The following is a 21,924-nucleotide window of genomic DNA, read 5'->3' as shown; positions in this document are numbered from 1 at the left end:
AGAAAAGACTGTATATTAATTTAACATTTTATGAGAATAAATTTAGTCAGTTAGATGCGTATTCTTCAGCATGAGTGACATGAAAATATTTTATGGATCAAGAAACAAAAAATATTTGCTAAACTTATGCAGATGGTCTAAACTTAATTCAGTTTGGAAAAATCATTACCTCAATTATAAGAATTGCTTGAATATTGAATCGAAATTTTGGACTCTCGAGATTTCGAAACAACAAGTCTACGCCGTTCCAATATGCTAAAATATGTGTGATAACATCACGCACATTGCCGCCCAATTTTTTGAATAACGCATTGTCGACAATTACGAAAATCTCAGGATATACTATAGAAGGATATGGTTTTGGTACTGTCCCTTGAGTCATTTCTGCCAAGTCAAATCATTGATAATTATTATATTATATTTTATTGTTAAATCATATGAACAACTTACGACATTTTATATTTGATTCCCGATGGTTTATCTTCAGCATCTTGGAAATTTCCATGTTTATTTCCATCAGAGTTTTGTGTCGAGCAGATTTGCCACGAATTTTATTTTCAACTACAGTGCTCTAAATAATTAAAAATCAAGAATTTCAATCAAAATTGCATTGTATTTGAAAATCATACAAAATATTATGGTTGCTTATTTGCATAAGGAAAAAGACCGAAAGTACCCCTCGCAGATTTGAATCACGGTGGAAACACCGTGGAAGTGTAAACACCGTGGATCCACCGTGGTTACACGGTGGGTTTGTTCCATTTCACCACCGGGTATACACAGTATATCCATTGTGATTACGCGGCGTATCCACCGTGATTCCACGGTGGCTTGACCACTGTGTATACACGGTGTTTCCACTGTGATTACGCGGTGTGTCCACCGTGATTCCACGGTGGCTTTGTGCTATTTCACCACCGTGATTCCACGGTGTATCCACCGCGTAATCACAGTGTATCCACCGCGTAATCACAGTGGAAACACCGTGTATACACAGTGGTCAAGCCACCGTGGAATCACGGTGGATACACCGCGTAATCACAGTGGTAGAATGGAACAAACCCACCGTGTTTCCACCGTGATTCAAATCTGCGAGGGACGTTAAGAAAATGTTAAAGATAAATTTACGAGTTAATGTTGAGAGTGTGCGAGTAATTCAAACTTACGATTGTTTGTATCGGAACCACTAATTAGTGTAAACGTTTTATTACAAATTAAAAATATAAATTCTTTTTTTATAGATTTCTCATTGTAGGTATAAATTTTTTGTTAGCAAGCATTAATTTGTTAGAAAATTCAAGTACATTTTTAGACAAATAAATTTCGAGAAAAATGTTTTTTTAATTTATACATTTCGCTCAGATTCCTTTCAAAAATTATTTATATACATTAAGGCGTGTTGAAAAACAACATGATTTTTTTTTGGGCACCACCAGAAATTGATAGTTTATGACAAAATAGAAATTCTGTCAGATCAGCTCTTAAATTCAAGTTTGGAATTTTTTACTTTGACAATAGCTTATTGTACAGACAAGCTTAGGATATATTTTTGTAGGAAATCAAACGCTCTACAAAAAACGTCTCTCTTCATTTTTTGATAAATTCATCTGTTCAAAAGTTATTGGAGCTCGAAGTCGAGTTATAGTAAATTCCGATATCTTCTTACTTTTCCGACGAAACCATCCGACTTCATAAAATGTCGGGTTATCTTTTTTGTAGGCTATTTTATTTCCTACAAATTATCTATGAAAAATTTTTTTCGGATCCCGCATAATTTTCTAGTTATTCCGACTATAATTTCAAGCTCCTAAAATCAATCAGAACACTATTTTTTCAAGAGCTTGACATTAAAATGGAAATAATTAGAAAATTATACGTAATCCAAAAAACCTTTACCGTAGATAATTTGTAGAAAATAAAATTGTCTACAAAAAAGACTCTATGACATTTCATGATAAGTCTGATAGTTTCGTCGAAACAGTAAAAAGATTTCGAAAATTGCAATAACTCGACTTTGAGCTTCAATAACTTTTGAACAGATGGATTTATCAAAAATTGAAAAGAGACGTTTTTTGTAAACCGTTAAACTTTCTACAAAAACACATCCTGGGCTTATTTGTACAATGAGCTATTGCCGAGGTGAAAAATTCCAAACTAAACAAATTTTTTTTTCCCAAGTTATTTAAAAGGCAAATGAAAAATCGCAATGAGCTACCTCTAAAACTTGAATTCAAGAGCTGATTTTCTGACAGAGTTTTTATTTTGCCATATACTGTCAATTTCTGGTGGTGCCTAAATAAATAATGTTGTCTTTTGACACATTCAAATATGTATAAATATAAATATAATTACCTGTTCTTGATGAGCTTTGGGAGGTTTATTACTCGGTGTAGTAATTGCATCAGATTTGTTTTCACGCAAGTATGCAATAACATTTTTCATGGCCTAAATTAAATAAATTAAAAATTGATATTAATATGAATCATCGATCATCAATCCAGTTTATTTCATAATTGTTTACCAATTACTTACGTCCTTATGCTCAATAATTTCATATCCAGTGTTGTTCACAGAAACTTTTGGCTTGCTTACTAAACCATAAACAGGAGTATTTTCCGTTGCTAAAACTCCCTCATAAGGAGTGAGCCATGACTTAATGTCATCGCCAAAAAGTGCTGTTTGGGTAACATGTTTCGCATGAGCATTATTTACTTCAGCTTCCGATAAGTGAACCTTCAAAATTTTATGTTTTAATGTTATATAGAATTTTTTTTTAGTTTTATTAATAATTACCCCTTGCAACAGAACTCCAAGAACTCCACAGAGAAAAATTATTTTGGTCATAATTTCTATTAGTAAACCTTCAATTAAATTTTATATACATTTGTATAATTATACACATTTGAAAAAATAAAAAATCTTTTTATTTTTTATATTTTTATTTTACAATACTTCTAAATAAAAATCTTCTAATTGTTTGGATTTTATAAGCCAGTCGTCAAACAGGCGGACTGATAATGACAATATTTTTTGAAAATTCAAGTACTTTTTTTCTTTTTTTTTTATTGAAAATATACATAAAAGGTACAATAGGCCTTGGGAATTTCCAAGCTAGCCAAGAAAATTCAAGTAACATTGAACTAGCTCTAGGGCTATCTAACAATCACAGATCAAACTTGATCGCGACGGGTAAATTTTGTCATATTCGGAAGCGGTTTTGTTTATCAAATTTCTCACAAATGCCTGATCTAAGCAATCACTCAATTAAACCGTATTCATATCTTAATAAATTCAATTAATTGCAAATATAATTTTATAAATTGCTCAATTAAGGGGGGGGGGGGGTAGGATTTAAAAATTATTTTTTTAAATTTTTTTTCTGAATGAACAATATGTCGAGAATATCGTGTACGAAGTTTAAATCAATCCGAGTAAAACTAACGGAGTTACAGCGTTCTAAACAACCGTCCGTGATACCTGATTTTTATACCTGCCCGATAGCCGCTCGATATCTTTAGTAGAAAGCAGCTGAAATTTCCTTTGTTTTCCCTAATCCCTTTTCTCCGTCTATGTGTCTTTCAAAGGATGTAAACTGATGACTCTATGTAAGTATAAAATTTTATGTTCTTTCATTAATGGTTTATTTCGAATTTTCACGCATAAAAAACTTTAAATCGATTTTTCCGAAAACGTCATTTTTGAACTTCGTGAACTTTAGAGCTCAAAATGTACTGAACCGATCCTTTTAAAAATTTGAACATTTCTTCGTCACATAAATCAACAGGCAATCACGGAGAGTTACTTTGTATTTTAATTTTTTTCTATTTTTAAAAACAAATTAACCGCGATTTTTTGAGCTAAAGTCACGGTTTTCCCTTCCAAGTGCTGCAAAAAATAGAAAAAAAAAACTCTTCCTGATTACCTCGAGAAATACATCACCTTTAAAATGCATATCCATTTTTGTTTTTTCAAATGATCCGGTAACGAGTTATAATGTTTACCGCAAAACCACATTTTTTCAAGGCACCTCTGGAGATTTTACGTCACCGGCTTATTCGTCAATATTTTTCATTGAAAATTTTTTCTGATATACTTTGAAAGTTGTACAATAATATGAAATTAAATTTAATAGAATTATATTTCTCATCTTGCTGCGAAAAAATCACAAAAATAAGCTTTTCTTCTCCTTTAAAACCCTACCTCCCCTTCCTTGAGTGAAGAGTAAGTTTGATAAAAAAATTAAACGATTGCTTTTAAAGTAAATAAGACTTTATGATTTAACAGAAAAAAAAATCTGAACAACGGTGGACGTTGCGGGCTAGCTTCAAAATTTCTTGCTCCTTGAAGCCAGCCCCAAAACTTCAAGCACTTTGAGCTCAAAAATACTCTTGAATGTCTTTCTTTTTTCAAGCTCTTGAAGCTTAAAAAAAGTTATGCATTGCATTTAACTCCGATAAATAAAATCTCAAACAGTTAATAACAAGAAATTTTTAATTTTTGTCAATATGATCTAAAAAAAAACGTCTGGATTTGGATAGAACTGAATATAAATAACCCTGAAAAAGAATGAACGGAGTTTTGAATTAGATCGTATCCTCGGAATATGAAACATCTGAAAAAAGTTTAGAGAACAATCATTTCTCTAATATATTGTTGACAATGGAATCTATACTTACGAGCTGACTGTTATAAATTTTGCAGCGATTAAAAGAGACAGTGAAGGTGAGAATCTGGTATAATTTTTTAAACATTTAATACATTATATTGTGGTGGCTCTGAGCCGAAAGCTACGCCTCTGCAGCCAAGAGTGCCAAATAACGCGACCAAAGCACCGCCTACCAGGATAGGGCCTGCCAATACAAAAACCGACCGTCAAACCGCCAACGGAATGATTAAAACTAGCATTCAAAGTTCTACAAAGTGCCACAGCTGTGGTGATACATTCATTACTAACTTGTGAATGATACGCTACAAAGCGTGATACTACTCATAAATAATTACTGTATTGTTGATAGTGCTAAGTTACATAATAAAATATAACTAATATATATATATATATATATATATCGTTCGACTTATTTAGTGTCATAAAAAACCACAATTGGTGACCCCGACGTGATCAAACGATACCAAGTGACTTATTTGTGATCAACACAGGGACATGTGTCTGCAGTTAATCTCAACCTTCCGCAGTTTTTTCCAGACTCCCCTGAAGTATGGTTTGCAATCGCCGAAGCTGATTTTACAGCAAGTCGTATCTCCAGCGATAGTCAAATATACAGCCAAGCTTTAAACGCACTTCCACTCAGCATTTCAAAGCAGCTATAGGAAATTATCGGTGCACCAACAACGACAGATAACTACAAATCTCTCAGAACTGTTATTCTTAGTCGCTTTTCTGAATCCAATCACACTAAATTACAAAAGCTCCTCAAAGAGATGATGCTTGGTGAAAAAAGACCATCACAACTTCTTCGTGAGATGCGTAACTTGGCAAAAGATAGCCTTACGGATGAAGCACTCTATCAATTATGGAAAAAACGTCTTCCTGCTTGGTTACGTTTATACATTGTCATATCAGAGAACCTCAACGACCTTAATGCCCTGGCGGAAGTTGCAGATCGTCTCATAAGTTCATCTGGGAACTCAGTCATGGCCGTGCACGTCTTGGACAGCACAAAATGTATCAGGTCTAGCACAATTCGAACGCAAGCTCACTGAGATTCAAGCAGCGTTGAAATGCTGCCTGTCAGATGTCAATAACCTCAAAAATAATCAAGAGCTAATGCAAAAACAAATGCACGAGATGCAACAACAACAACAACTTCAGAGTCAAGCTTATAATAATGCACTCCTGGCACAGCAAGTGAACCAAAGTGACGCATACGCACGTCTTCACAGACCACGAAACAGATCTCTCACACCTAACCGTAACAGATATTGCTGCTACCACAACAAATGGGGAAATGACGCTCGTCATTGCACTCAGCCATGAAAATTAACGCCAGTTCAAACTCATAACCAGGGAAACTGAACCCGCTGTCACTTATTGGGGCAGTTGGTGATAGCAGTAAACTTCCGCCCAAGGAACTGCGCCTACACATGAATGATTTCACAACCACCGAAAAATTTTTAATTGACTCTGGCTCAGTGGTATCTATCATTCCGATAAGTCGTTTTAACCACAAATAGGAAAAAGATTCACTTACACTCTACGCAGCAAACACATCAGTCATCAGTACCTTCGGATCCAAGACCATCAATGTCAACCTTAATCTACGCAGGAGTTTTCAGTGGACGTTTATTATTGCCGATGTACAAACTGCAATAATTGGTGCCGACTTCCTGACGCATTTCAACTTACTCATTGACTTGAAAAATCAATAACTCATCGATCCTCTCACATCATTATCAACTAAAGGCGAAACTTTGGGCACACCTTTCTACAATATTTCAACTGTTGATTCAACGTTACCCCCAGCTTACGCGGAATTACTCAATCAATACATCGAAATTACAAAGCCAATCTTGAAACCAAATCTGACCAATCTACAATACGCACATCGCATCATCACGAACGGTCCTCCAAGTTTAGCCCGTGCCTGCAAGCTTGCAAGAGAAAAAGCAATCGCAGCAAAAAGTTAAATATCAGAAATTCTGGAGGAAGGAATAATCAATCTTCAAGTAGCTTCAAGTAGCCCTTACGCCAGCCCAATACATATGACACAATAGAAAAATAAAGACTGGAGACTTTGCGGATACTATAGGTCTCTCAACTCAAACACGGTACCAGATATGTATGCTCCACCACTGATTCAAGACCTCTTTCTACGCTTATCATAAAACCGCGTGTTCTCCAAAATCGACTTGGACAGAGCTTATCACCAGATACCCATGCCTCCAGATGACATACAGAAAACGGCCATAACTCCTTGGGGACTCTACGAGACTCAAGAACGCGACGCAAGCGTTCCAAAGATTTATGGACTCCATCTTTGGAGACATCGACTTCATCTTCGAGTACATTGATGACATTCTCATCATGTAAAAAAACATCGAAGAACATCAAAAACACTTACAAGCAGCATTTGAACGCCTCAAGACTCACTCACTTAGAACGAATTCCAGTAAAAGTGAATTTGGCGAAGCAGAAGTCAACTTTTCGGGTTTCACCATCGGTTCTCAAAGTTACACGCCTATCAGTGAACGTGGCGACACGATATTTAATTATATAAAACCCGAAACCAGTGAAGAACTAGGACGTTTCCTGGGTATCATCAATTATTACAGAAGATGTATTCCTCAAGTGGCTCACACTCAGCTCTCGTTGAATAGTTATCTCAAATTATCAATAAAAAAGACAAATCTAAAATTACTTAGACAGAAGAGGCTGAGAAAGCTTTCACTGAATGCAAGAAAAAACTCGCTAACATCACCCTTAGGCCTATCCATCAGCCACAGCGCCATTATGCCTCACTACTGATGCTTCATCAACGGCCATCGGAGCAAAACTCGAAGAACTAGTAGATTATGTCAACAGACAGCTTGGATTTTTTTTCGAAAGTTAAGCCCGACAGAGCAACGCTATAGTACGTATGATCGTGAGTTACTAGCTATTTTAACTTCCATTAAATTTTTTCATCATCTACTAGACGGCCCAAACTTTGTCATTAGACCGATCACAAACCGATAATCTATGCCTTCAAACAGAAATTGGACAAGGACTCTGAAAGACAACTCCCAATTTTATTTCCCAATTTTTCTACAGAAATAATTCATGTGAAAGGCGAAGAAAACACCGTGATGGATGCTCTTTCAAGCCCACATACAATCAGTATGCCAGCTGTTCTCGACCCAGAAGCTATACGCGATGCTCGAACAGAAAATGAAGAACTGCTAAATCTACTGCAGAATCCCAACTCGATCAACCTTCAAGAACTTGAGGTAGAACCTGAAATAAAAATCTATTGCGACATAAGCACGAGGATAGTAAAGCCATACATACCAGCTTCGCTACCTAAAACTACCTTTGAAACCATCCACAATATTGCACACCCTAACACACCACCAGTACTGGCCCGGAATTCGGAAAGACACCACACGGTGGACACGAGAATGTTTAGCCTGCCAAAAAGCGAAAATACATCGTCACTCTAAACTTCAACTAAATCATATCGACGTCACGGATTCAAGATTCAATCATCTCTACATGGACATCATCTTCCTGCCAAACGCCTCAAGATATCAATACTGCCTGACTATGATCAACCGCTTCTTCAGGTGGCCAGAAGCCATTTCTATACGTGACATGACAGCAGACACGGTTGCAACAGCTCCATTCGACAACTGAATAACTCGTTACGGATCTCCAATTACCATTACTACAAACCAGGGGACTCAATTTGAATCATCCCTGATTGAAGCTCTCACTAAAATCGTTGGCTCTGACAAAACTCGCACGACGCCATACCACCAATACGCCGTAACACTATCCAATAGAATAGTGGAACGCATGCACAGAACACTAAAAGCATCCTTGATGCCATTTATTATTTAGTGGCATAAGAGACCACAATATTATACGTATCTAGGGTAAAGTGTTGTGTCTAAAATTTTTGAGCATCGATATCTTTCAAACAAATAAACCACTTCCAACAGACAATACGGCTATCGACGCGTTTTATCGAGTTCTAGAGCCAATGTGACTTAGAAATCGATCGGTTCAGTCATCTTGAAGATATTCGAAAAGATTCACTTTTTACGCCTCGGAAGCGAAGCGGAGAGGTTGTGCTTTATAACCAACCTGTCAAGGTCACACGATTTCCACTCATTAAATTGCATATATTTTTTTTCTATTACTCTTACACATTATGAAAAACACATCAATATAAAGCTGAAACACTAATAAATAATCCTGATACTTTTTTTAATTTGTCTAATATGTATTAATATAAAAAAAAGTTCATTAAAAAAAATTTATCGTGGACGTCCATTAGTCTGTGGTTAAAAAAAACGGCGTGGTACGGATATCTCGAGAACGACTTGACGAAACTACTTAATTTTTTTTTCAAAATTTTCAGAAATAAGCAAAGAAGGTTCCTTTCAAAAATCACTACTGTAGGCCTTCTCGTTTTTTTAAAAATAAATCATTACATGTTACCGTATATTTACCATGGAAATTTCTATGGGAAAAGAGCGGGATATTCAATTTTATTCGAAATTTAACTTTAAAAAAAAAACAACATGAGCGTTCGAGGCGTGCACTTTTGGATTTTCCAAATTTTTTTTAAATTCCTCATGAATCGAACAACCAAACAAACAAACGTATATAATATATATTTTTTAATTTCTATCTCCAATAATATCGTTCGAATACGTTCATCGATTGAGATTTTTCTTGCGACAATTGACGCATTTTTTTAAGTTCTACAGCTCACCCAACTTGAACATTGATCGAGAGTGTCACAAGAACCATCTGAATCGGTTTGTTCGTTAAAAAGATACAAAAATTTACATACATACATACATACAGACACTCGGACACCATTCTGAAAATAGTCAGAATAGTTTCAGAGGACCTCAAAATGTCGACATCTGATGAAATTTCGATTTTCGAAAATCGGGGTGAAAACATTCACTTCCCGAATTTTTCGAAAATCGTCGATTATCTTAGCAGGAAATGAAAAAATAGTTGTGCGCTTTACAATATATAAAAAATTTAAGATTCTACAACGGAGTCAACTTTTCCCCAGATTTTTGAGTTTAAAAAAAAAACAAAATGTTTTGAAGCTGGTGCATTAAAAAAAAACAATCAGTCTATCAGTTGACCCTGTGGGCCAGCCCTAAAACCTCTCTCTATTTTCGAGCTCCTGGAGCTCGAAAACACTGTTGTAAATACGTTTTCGAGCTCGGAAACACTTTAGGATGCCGTTGTTTTTGAAAAAAAAAAAACGTTTTTTATTATTTTTCCTCCAACGATATCTCTCAAACGAATAGGCCAATTGAGACGATTAAGGTGCCAATCGATGCGTTTTATTGAGTTCTAGAGCTGATTAGATTTTGAAATTGATTGATTCAATTTTTATTCAGATATTCGAAAAAAACGATTTTCACTATTGCTTTTATCAACGATATCTCTCAAATGAATTGACCGATTAAGACGGTTGAGATGTTGATCGACGCGTTTTATCAAGTTCTAAAGCTGATCAAATTTTGGAATTGATTGATCATGTCGTTCCTGAGAAATGTCGAAAAAAGAAAACAAAAAATTTTTTTCAATTCTTTCGTTAACGGTTTCTCTTGAGCGAATGAACTGATTTTAATGGTTGAGGTGACATTCGACGCGGCTCATAAAGTCAGACCTGATTAGATTTTGGAATCAATCCATCGAGCAAATTCAAAGTTGTTCAAAAAAAACATTTTTGAAAAAACTTTATTTTTAAAATATCTCCGAACACACCCTACCGATTGAGCTTAATTTTTCACAGCTTATCGTATTTAACAAGCCGCGTCAAATGACAGAAGATCAAAATCGGTTTATCCATTGAAGATCAAAATCGGTTTATCCGTTGAAGATCAAAATTGGTTTATCCGTTCAAAAGTTACAGAATAGTTACATACATACATACGTACGTACGTACATACACACATACATACACTCGGACATCATCTTGAAATTAGTCAAAATAGCTTCCTAGAACGTCAAAACGTCAAGATTTAATAGATATTCGATATTCGAAAACCGGACCGAAACCAATAACTTCCCGAATTTTTGAAAATTTACAATTTTTTTAGCGGGAAGTTAAAAAATACAGAATTTACATAAAATTTAAATAAAACGATGAAAATTCACAAAGTAAACAATTATAAAATAAGGTGATGTACTTACAATATATTGATAGAACAGTGCCTCAAAATCGAACGCTTATGTATTGCAGCCAGTTAAACGAAATTTATGTCATTTTATATTTGCTGTTATCAGGGTAATGATGCTTTGAGATGTTTAATGACTCAAATAGGAACTCCTTAGGCTTCTTAACGTGACGTTTCATTTTATAATAGGTTCTTTGTCATAAAATAATAAAGTCAAAAATTCCATTACGTTAATGATACTTAGTTTGTTTTTTTTGTCGATAAGTTGAATTAGAGCAATGATTAAGAATAATCTATATATCGAGATACAATCTATGAAAAATATAAACTGTAAATTATAACATAGATGTTGGAATTCAAAAGTGTCCGAGCGAAAAAAAATTTATATAAATGGGCCATTCTATACCAAATCACCTGATTTCGAAAATTATATTTTTTTATTTCGCTGAATTTTTGACATCTTTTTGTATGTATCAAATGATGGTAAGAAATCAAAAGTGAATCCTCTCGAGTATAAAAAAAACCTATATACTACTCTATTACTTCGCATGTCGGCTTATGATAAATTTTATCGCCTATTTAAAAAATTTGCTGTAAAACACTTGTCTGCATAGTTTTGAACCAATCAAACAAAGTTTACATAGCCGAGTAGAACTTGTCAATACGTATATTGGGTCCCAATTGGGGATTGCTGTGACATGTCTAGTGGATCTATTCCAGCCGGGATCCAGTCGAGAACTTTTTGGGACATCCCAGTGCAAAAATTTGTTACCTGACATCAGTTTTTCCTGAGTGGGGCCTGATTGGGAATTTGTTGGGATAGTCCAATGCAAAAGGTATTATTATATTAATAACTTTGATGATTCATTTACAATCTGAAATGCTCAAAATTTGTTAATAAAAGTTTGTTTTTTTCAAAAAAGTTAATAATAATACAAATTTGTTTATCACGTTTGTATACGATATTTATGTTAAAATTACTTGTTTTCATCTAAATTGTTCACAAACAATTTCATTTTATCCAATTTATTTAATTATCAAATCGAATTATTTTTCACTTCTTCTGAACAGGATATTCTGTTTTGTGTCCCTCTCTCCTCTCGTTCCGATTCTTTCGAGTATAAATTTGATTGGATGATTTTTTTTCTTTGTTTAAAGTACCGTAAAGTTATGATTTGATAATCCATTCGACCGTAAAAATTTTTGTTTTTTAACTTTCCGCTAAGAAAATTGTAAATTTTCGAAAATTCGGGAAATTATTGTTTTAACCCCGATTTTCGAAAATCGAATTTTCGTCGTATGTCAACGTTTTGAGCCCCTCGGAAGCTATTCTGGCTATTTTCAGGATAATGTCCGATTATCTGTATCTATATGTATGCATGTGTGTGTGTGTGTGTGTGTGTGTGTGTGTGTGTGTGTGTGTGTGTGTGTGTGTGTGTGTGTGTGTATGGATGTAAACTCTCTATATCTTTTTAATGAATTAACCAATTGAGATTGTTATTGCGGCAATTAAAAGAGTTTGTTGACCGTCACTTGTTCTAAAAATTTCAGATCAATCGATAAGATAGACTCAAAGATATTAAAGAAATACAAAAAAAAATAAATTTTTAACTTCCCACTAAGAAAATTTTCAAACATTGGGGAAGTTATTGGTTTCAGTCCCATTTTAAAAAACTGAATTTCTATCAGATTTTGACGTTTTGAGGTTCTAGGAAGCTATCCTGACTAATTTTACGATGATGTCCGAGTTTATGTATCCATGTACGTATGTAAATATCTATAACTCTTGAACGGATAGACCGATTTTGATCGTTGAGGTGTCGTTCCACGCGGCTTTTTAATATCTAGAAGCTGAGAAAAATTGAGCTTAACCAAGAGGGTGCGTTCGGAGGTATTTAAAAAATAAAATTTTTCCAAAAATGTTTATTTTGGATAACTTTTAATTTGCTCGATGGATTGATTCCTAAATCTAATCAGCTTTAAAACTTTATAAGCCGCGTCGAATGCCACCTCAACCATCAAAATGGGTTCATTCGTTCAAGAGAAACCGTTGACGAAAGAATTAAGAAAACATTTTTTATTCAGTTTTTTTGAAATTTCTTAAAAAATGACTGGATAAATCATTTTCAAAATTTGATGAGTTGTAGAACTTGATAAAACGCGTCGATTGCCACCTCAACTGTATTAATCGGTACATTCGTTCGAGAGATATCGTTGATAGAAAACTAGTCAACAACGTTTTTTTCCAAATATCTACAAAAATCACCTCAACCATCTCAGTCGGTAAATTCGTTCGAGAGATATCGTTGGCGAAAGAAATGGAGAAAAACGGTTTTTTCCAATTTTTAACTTCCCGCTAAGAAAATTGAAAATTTTCAATATTTCGGGAAGTTATTGGTTTCGGACCAATTTGCAAAAACTAAATTTCTATCAGATTTTGACGTTTTAAGGTTCTAGGAAGCTATCCTGACTAATGTCACGATGATGTCCGAGTGTATGTATGTGTGTACGTACGTATGTATGTATGTAAATATTCATAACTCTTGAACGGATGAACCGATTTTGATCTTTAAGGTGTCATTCCACGTTGCTTGTTAATATCTTGAAGCTGTAAGAATTTGAGCTTAGTCGGTAAGGTGCGTTCGGAGATATTTCAAAAATAAAATTTTTTCAAGAATTTTTTATTTGGATAACTTTTAATTTGCTCGATGGATTGATTCCAAAATCTAATCAGCTCTAAAACTTTATAAGCCGCGCCGAATGCCACCTCAACCATCAAAATTGGTTTATTCGTTCAAGAGATATCGTGGGAGAAAGAAATGCTAAAAAATGTTTTTTTAGAAAACAATGGCCGGAATATTATTGTCGATTCTGTCAAGCACCTAAAAGTGAAGCCCAAAAATTAACATTAGAAAATGAAAATATTCTAAAAAATAAAAGCAATTTTTAAACAGATTTATTGAAACGTTGCAATGGTGTCAAAAATCCAGGTGTTTTCAATGAAATAAAATTTTTTCATAATACTTGCAACTGGACATTTGATATTATGCACGATTTATACTTAGGCATATATCGGTACGACATGGCAAAAATTATTAAGCATTGCATTAGTAATAAATATTTTACTTTATATCATTTAAATGATAGATTAAAATTCTTTTATTACTGTGAAGCTGATTGTGGGAATAAAATATCAGCAATAACTGAGAGTCATATTACAAAAGAGCACATAATTATTACAGCAGCAGAAATGTCTTATTTGGTAGCGTATTTTGGAATACTAATAGGCGATTTAATTTTGCCAGATGATTTATCGTGGCAATTGTACACTTACTTGTTTGATATAATAAATATAGTTACATCTTCAATTATGTCAAATGATGACATAATTTATCTCCGTGAATTGATAAAACATCATCACAAATTATATTTGGAAACGTTTAAAGGTCATTTAACAGCTAAATTTCACAATTCAGTACACTATCCAACTATAATAAAGATTCTAGGGCCACCGAAATTCTACTCATGTTCACGATTTGAAGCTTTTCATAAGATATCTAAACATCATGCTCATATTGTAAATTGTCGTATCAATATATTATATACTCTCGCTAAAAAATTACAGTTGGGTTAGTGTGATAAATTTATACATGATAAAGGGTCCAAAAATGTTGTTGAGCCTGGAAAAAGTACAACTGCTACGTTACAGACTAATAATAATTTGAGAACCTTTAAATCCATTAAAATTAACAAAATTTTATATCGGTCATCATAGGCTTTCTATGAATCTAATGATTCCGAAAATAGTCCTGTATCCGGCATTATCACTACTATTTTATCTGACTATAAATCTGTATACTTTTCTTATAAAAAATGTGTTACTATTGGGCTCAATAGTGATATTAAAGGATATCTATTAACGTTGCCAAAACAAAATGACCCAAATTATTTTATTCAGGTCGATTTTGTAAGATTTATCAAACCGTTAAAAACTCATTTACTACCAAATGGCTTATATGTCATTTCTCAACGGAGTTTAATTTAAAAATTTCAACTTATGTATGTTACAATTATGTGTATTATTTGGATAAATTAAACTTATTTGACTAAAAATTTGTTATTTATCTTAAATACAAAATTATAATAAAATAAGGTTTTTTTTTATAATACTATATATTTTTACTTAAAATTATTTATTGTTATCATTTGAATTTATTTTAAGTAAAACAATTAAGTTAAAAGAATTAGTTCTTTAATCCCAATAAATGATTGATTATGCCCCAATAAATCGTTTCTTAAATACTACTAAATATTTGTTTGGTGGAAATAAATGAGCTTTACTAAATGATTTGGTACCTGTAACCAAATATTTAGTATTGCAAGGTTCGTTACTAAATCATTTAGTAAATACAACCAAATCTTATTAAATACAACTAAATCCTTCTATCAGTGCACGTTAAAATTCGATGAGATACCCCAATTTTTCCTCAAAATTCGGTAGCAGTACGGAATACTACGGTATTCCGGTTTTTTACGGTAGCTTACGGGACTTTACCATAAATTTACCGAAATTTCGTTTTTTTCACCGTATTTCAGGTCCGCCAGGGACTGCCATTTTATTAAATTTCAGTTTTTTCCTTCGCCCGTGGGTCATGATATGGGAAATATCTTTTAGTTAAATTAACTTATTCGGTTTGTTTTTTATTTCATGCACTGTGAAGGTTGATATTACTGCAGCACTGGGGAGTCTTTTTTTTGAAGCGTTAGGAGATTTTGAACAACTCATGGAATTTTGAATTTTTTGGTCCGAAAATTGTATCCTGTATTTCTCATATATCCACAAACATATCTTTAGAAAATTAAAACATTCCATGATGTAATTTTCTTTTAAAAATTTCTCAAAAATCATCGCTTTTTCAGCCAGTCACTTAGTGGTCCCCCTTTAATCCCAAAGTTTTATAAATAATTAACCCAATAAACAGATTATTCACATCAAACGATTTTTAAATCAGTCAAATTGTAAATCAACATAAATACTTAATAATATAAATACCAAGGTCGCTTATTTGAAACCGTCAACATGATAAAAATATCTGACGCTGATGTCATTGTCATTAAACACACTAAATTTTTTGGGTTTGACCCACTATCAAATTTCCCAATGATTGTAGTTATCTCCATTTCTTACTCCTCCGTTTCTCACTCTGACCACTGCCGCACTCTTAATAAATATATACATGTAGATGTAACTATAACAAGTGACGCTTCAGTTTCATTTCATTGTAAGCTTTCGTACGAAGCGAGTATATTAATAAATATAAAAATTGTATCTCATTTGATATAGTGATTTTCAAAATGAATTTCGAATTACTTATTGGATTTATGATTTTGTTAATAATTTCACGTAAGTAATTAATTTTTTTTTATGATACTTCGAAAAGTAAAAAGAAAAATTTATTTTTTTACTTTTTATCAGAGTAACGTTAAGGGGTATAAACTCAAGCACCAACTTTGATTGTTTATAACTTGGTAAATAATGGTTCTGTCTGTAGGCTGATTTTTTTGTGGATCCTTTCCGAACAGAATTCATACAAAAATTTTTTTATTTTAAATTATCGCTATAATTTATAGTTTATCGTCACGGACTATCTTGAAATCTAATTAAGATACGAATTAGATTCTAATTTGTATTTACGTAGAAAGCGATATTAAGTATTTTACGTGAGTGATGACTAATGCTGATCGTGATTCATCTGAATTATAAGCTTTTTTAGTTTTTAAGCAGGTGTTTATGACGGTCATAAGCGTAATAACCTTTTGTAAGTGATACATAGCCCATTTTCGTAGTCACTGAAATATACCTGGACAACTGTATTTTGTTGTATTGTCCAGTCTAAGAACTATGGTCAGAAAATTTAACAAATAGTTTGAGAAATTGTTGAAATAAAATCTTGTTATAATATTATTAATAATTACTTTACATTGTTTATAGAACAAGATCTTGGTTCTTTATTTTATTTTAAAAATGTGCGTCGCAAGTATATTTTTTTACAATTTTAAGATATCAAAATAATTAGTTAATCGATTGTAATAAAAAATAAAATAAATTACAGAAAAGAACATATTTTTTATTTCTCATTTTGTTAAGAAACATTTAAGCTAAGAATTGAACCATTTAATTATTTTTTATAGGAATAAAAATTTAATTACTATTTAATTTTTTCATCAAATAAAATATAAATGTCTTTCAGCTAGGAAATAAAAAGTAACTTTTCAAATTTTGAATTTCCCGAACGAGCGCGCACGCAGCTTCGTCATGCACCGTCACGTTTCGGCAAGTTCCGGCGTCGGAACAGCTGATGTATGAAAAATAACATCGAGTTGACGAAAAAATTAATTAACATTTACATAATTTACAAATTACAGCTCATAGGAACTTAAATAAGGGCTCATTTTATTCATTATTTCTTTTTCTTTAAGTTTTATTCAGATATTTTTTGTCCATGTGCTATAGTTTATTAAATATTTGCGTGAAACCGGAATTTCGACCATTTTGTGATAAAAAAACATATTTGCGACGCACTCTGTTGTTGAATTTTTTCGGTTGTCGTAGTTTTAGCATATTCTGAATCATTCTGTGAACAAATTAGTCGGCCAGGAATTTTCACCAGCACAAATTACTTATCTCGACTGGACTATAAACGTCAGAATGCAGATCACACTTCTTATACTTGTAATTTTAATCAACCATTAAGGAACGTTACGATTTACTTATTGCTTACTGGCCATTTAATAAATTTTTATCACAATTAGACTGAGAGAATTTAGATAATGATTCTCAAAAGGGTTCTTCTGATCAAATAAAAAAATTATAATAATAACAAAAACAGTTAGGCTGATTAATTGTTGTAACTAGAGTTGTTGTGTTTAAAACTTTTTAGACATGATAATTGACAATCCCCGTTTTTGGGATTAAAATAATTTATATCTAATTAATAAAATAATTTATCGACTCAATATTAGGTTGAAGTCGTTAATTAATAAATCGTCGTTGTATTAGTTATTAATCTAAATACGTATTACGTTTGTTTTATACTTTACATAAAATTATTATCTAGGGCTGTGCGAATATTCGAATTTACGATTTATTCGTCTTGAATCGTATCGAATCATTCGAATAGTTCGAATTTTTCGAATAATCTGAATTCAAACCAAATAATAAACTAATTATTAAATTTAAAAAGAATTTGTATTCGTCGTATTTATTGACATTTTGTTTCATTTTTTGATAAATTTTATGTAGAAAAATTAAATAAGATACTAATTCTGGTGTGAGAGAAGTTCTTTTATGGGTTATCATATCTCATGTTAAAGAAAATAATCTTTCTCTTTCGTCAGCTTCAAAGTAAATAAATAAAAGTTCAGTTGCCGTTAAAACAAAAAAAATTTCCTTTTGCTGGCAAAATGGGGCACCCTTCAATAAAGGTGAACAAAAATTTCTGCATATGAAATAATTTTGATAAAATTAATTTTTTTTGTAAGTAATATTCGTAAAGAAAAATCACGTTCTACACAATTAATGGATGCAAAAGAAGGAAAAAAAATTTTTATTGGATTTTATCATAAAACAAAAGGCATTAACATTTTTTGACTGACACTCGATTTTTGAAAAAGTTTAACAACAAATATTTAAAACAATGCTAAATTATATTTACAAAAGTGATTTTCGAATAATTAAAAAACATTTAAAAAATAAAATTTTTTGTTTATGAAATTTTGGGGGTACCTCATTTAGCCTACCCTACTCCGTTTTGCTCCCCCCCTCCCCTAAATAAGCTCTAATTTCGACTGCTATAACATAGTTCAATGATGTGTCTTACATGTACTACAATGTTTGAACTATGTCTGTAGAATTCAGATAATGTAGAACATGTAGAAAAATTTGCAGATGAAATACTTATTGCAGACTGTCTGACGTGGAAAATTTTTTTAAATTTCGCGGTGTAGCATGTTTGATTTAATTTATGTAGAAAGTAATTTTCGAATTAAAATACGAAATTTACTTTTTCATTCCGGATATGACCGGATGACACTTTTTTAAACAATAAAATTTTTATTATTTTAGTAATGAGTTCTATGAAAAAATATTCAAATTGAGTCAAATACACCCGAACAAGACAACTTTTCCATCGAAATCGATTAATTTAAGTGCACAAGACAATTATACAAATAATTCGAATTAGTCGAATATTCGATTCGAATGATATTCACACGACCCTATTCTAATCATAAAATTTATAAAAAAAAAGTTATGTCTAGTAACGCAAAATAACCGTCAGTCACGACTTTTTCCAACTCTCGAGCAGTTGACAAGCACATTTATGACGCCTATCATTACGGATAACCCTGCAGGCTGACCACGGAATTACCCATTCCGTATAAGCTCAAAAACTCTGAAAATATAGTGACTGTGAGCACACTATCTACATGTATTACATAATATACTTGTGTTTACTAGATTGCTGTTTATCAGCTATTATGAAGTATAATAAATACTAACAGATATTCCCATCAAAGACATTGACCTTTTTTTTATCGGCCTGATAGTAACTGACTAGAAATGGGAATGACAGAATCTTAAAAAGTCAACAATCGATGAGTTTTATTTTCTAATGAAATCAAACGAAATTTTAAATTTATTATAGATGTCGATGGTTGTGGGAAACGTCATAGCAGAAGTCATAGGGGTGGAGGCCTCAGAAGTCTATTCCGTTCATCACACTCTTCAGGTTTGAGATTCAGTTATTTACATCTAATTATACTGTTCAAAGTATTGTTAAACATTTTTCGATATAAGTATTTAAGATTTAAATTTTTTTGGTAGGACACTCGAGTTCATCTGGATATCATGGATCTTCTGGATCATCTGGATCATCTGGGTCATCTGGATATCATGGATCTTCTGGCTCATCAGGTTATTATGGATCTTCTGGATCATCTGGGTCATCTGGATATCATGGATCTTCTGGCTCATCAGGTTATTATGGATCTTCTGGATCATCGAATCATTATGGATCATTAGGATCATCGTACGATAGATCATCTGGATCATCTAGACATAATGAATTAACTAATTATGGATCGTCTAGATTATCTGAGAATGATAGTCCCAGTAGCATCCAAACTACTAGCAAAAAAACGTCTCATATAATTCCTGTTATGCATTCCCCTGCTTACCATGCTTACCATCATACTGCATATTCTCATGGTTCCTCTAACCAAGTGAGTGAACGAGTCGAATCAACTACATCATCAACAACTAACGAACCAATGTATCAGAACAAGGCAAATTATCCCTCGTTTGACTTATCGCCATCATTATCTGATCCTATAGCTGATATGCGAAAACTCCTTAAACAATTAGATGATGATGCTAAGTCTGCTGTGTTAAAAAAGAATCTAACAACCTCTACTTCAACAACACCATCTACAGCAAATATTCCTGAAACCAAGAATCATAAATCGAAAACAGAAGATAAAATCGAGCCGACTCAATCAAACCCCAAGTCTATGTTATTTGATCCTGATAATCCTCTCAATTCTATCAAGAAAGTCTTCAAAGCAATCGGTCTGAACATGAATTTTGACGACGAGTTCCCCACGTTAAGACCTTTCAGACTCTGAAATGCTAAAAAATGAATTTCTCATGATACCAGCATTAAAAACTTCAAGCTTCAATATCTCTACAGTTAGTCAAAACAAGCTAATTTCAATTCGACACGAAAAAATACTAGCAAACGCATTAATTACGAATGGTTCAAGTCAGCGTGTAGAAACTTATGTATTTCATGTCTTGGGAAGAAACAAATAATGTTTCTGCCTACTGACTGAAGTCATTCGCAACATAATCTCTCGTACTTGACATTTATTTAATAGTAATTTCAGACCTTCAATGAAGGGAAGAGAGAGGGTCAGGGTACTAGAGATAAAACTGAGTTTTTGGGGACTCGAATATGATAAATCATTTTTTTTTTATGATATTAAATGTACATAGAAAAAATTTTTAGTCGCCATTAAAAAAAGTTTTCATTTGTTCCGGGCAAATGGAGTGCCCCCTGAAACAGGTGAAAAACAAATATTTCTGATAAGTAAATAAATTTGATTAAATTCAATTTTCTTATAATTGACATAAAAAAAAATCACGTTTTACATTATTCATAGATACAAAAGAAGAAAAAATAATTTTTAATAGTTTTTGTCATAAAACAAAAAGCATTAATATTTTTTGACTGACACTTTCGATAAAAAGCTTAACTACTTACTTTAAGTTGTTAAATTTTTATTTGTTATCACTACTTATTATTAACTTCGAAGTTTAAAGTTTAAGTTAGTTTCAATTCCAAAGAAGATATTTTTTAAAAAGCAACTTCATATTGGTTAGAGTAATAAAGGAATAGAGATATTGACATTTAATAAAATTTTAAAATTATAAAAATTTCAATTATGTTTAAGTTGGTTATTGAAATACATCTGAAGTAATTTGACCCTGGGAGTTTTTATTTTGTTTTGTAAATTGATAAGATCCAAATTGATTTCATGCTATTTTTTTACAGGGACAGAATTTTTTGAAATAGTAAAAATAAAAATTCGGAATAATGCTCAATTATATTCATATATAATTGCCAATCCAAACCAATAAGATGAGCGTAAATCTGACCGAGCAACCTCCACGCGATACGCTTTGGGTAACGCTAATGCCGGCGGTAAAAAAAAATTGAGGAATTTTTTTTGACAATGATAAATCATTGCGGATATAACTGAAAAAAAATTTAAAGCTTCAGGACACATTGAAATTTTTAGGGTTTTTTTAGGACACTTTGAGGTTGAAAAAAACACGACGGTATCCTTTGTTCATCCGTTATATCCAAAGTTAAACCAAGATTTCCGAATATCCTTAAATATACAAATTTGTACCTGTTTTTAAATAAACATTATCGCTTCAAATAAATTTTTTCCATCAAAAGCAACTAATTTTGACTTATAGAGAATGTT

General features: G+C 32.5%; 2 protein-coding genes across 2 annotated transcripts; one reads left to right on the top strand and one right to left on the bottom strand.

Moving 5' to 3' along the window:
- Positions 1-433: 433 nt before the first annotated feature.
- Positions 434-2,844, bottom strand: LOC130677746 (uncharacterized). The gene is made up of 3 exons (XM_057484598.1): positions 2,533-2,844; positions 2,353-2,445; positions 434-571 (listed from the first exon to the last, which is right to left on the bottom strand). Exons 1-3 carry the CDS (start codon positions 2,842-2,844, stop codon positions 434-436), a joined length of 543 nt encoding a protein of 180 aa, XP_057340581.1.
- A 13,270-nt stretch (positions 2,845-16,114) lies between these two features.
- LOC130677150 (hornerin-like) lies at positions 16,115-21,321 on the top strand. The gene is made up of 3 exons (XM_057483785.1): positions 16,115-16,276; positions 19,578-19,661; positions 19,757-21,321. Exons 1-3 carry the CDS (start codon positions 16,228-16,230, stop codon positions 20,554-20,556), a joined length of 933 nt encoding a protein of 310 aa, XP_057339768.1. The 5' UTR covers positions 16,115-16,227; the 3' UTR covers positions 20,557-21,321.
- The last annotated feature ends 603 nt before the right edge of the window (positions 21,322-21,924 follow it).

The sequence above is a fragment of the Microplitis mediator genome, chromosome 11 (assembly GCF_029852145.1).
Source record: "Microplitis mediator isolate UGA2020A chromosome 11, iyMicMedi2.1, whole genome shotgun sequence".
NCBI classification, from domain to species: Eukaryota; Metazoa; Arthropoda; class Insecta; order Hymenoptera; family Braconidae; genus Microplitis; species Microplitis mediator.
The sequence above is the reverse complement of the archived record's forward strand: the minus strand, read 5'-3'. Positions and strand labels throughout refer to the sequence as shown.

Coding starts and splice junctions, on each gene's coding strand:
- LOC130677150 (XM_057483785.1), top strand. CDS start 16,228: ATGAATTTCGAATTACTTATTGGATTTATGATTTTGTTAATAATTTCA. Junction 16,277..19,577: donor GATTTTGTTAATAATTTCAC/GTAAGTAATTAA, acceptor AATTTATTATAG/ATGTCGATGGTTGTGGGAAA. Junction 19,662..19,756: donor CCGTTCATCACACTCTTCAG/GTTTGAGATTCA, acceptor TTTTTTTGGTAG/GACACTCGAGTTCATCTGGA.
- LOC130677746 (XM_057484598.1), bottom strand. CDS start 2,844: ATGACCAAAATAATTTTTCTCTGTGGAGTTCTTGGAGTTCTGTTGCAA. Junction 2,446..2,532: donor AAATTATTGAGCATAAGGAC/GTAAGTAATTGG, acceptor TATTTAATTTAG/GCCATGAAAAATGTTATTGC. Junction 572..2,352: donor CCAAAGCTCATCAAGAACAG/GTAATTATATTT, acceptor TTAATTATTTAG/AGCACTGTAGTTGAAAATAA.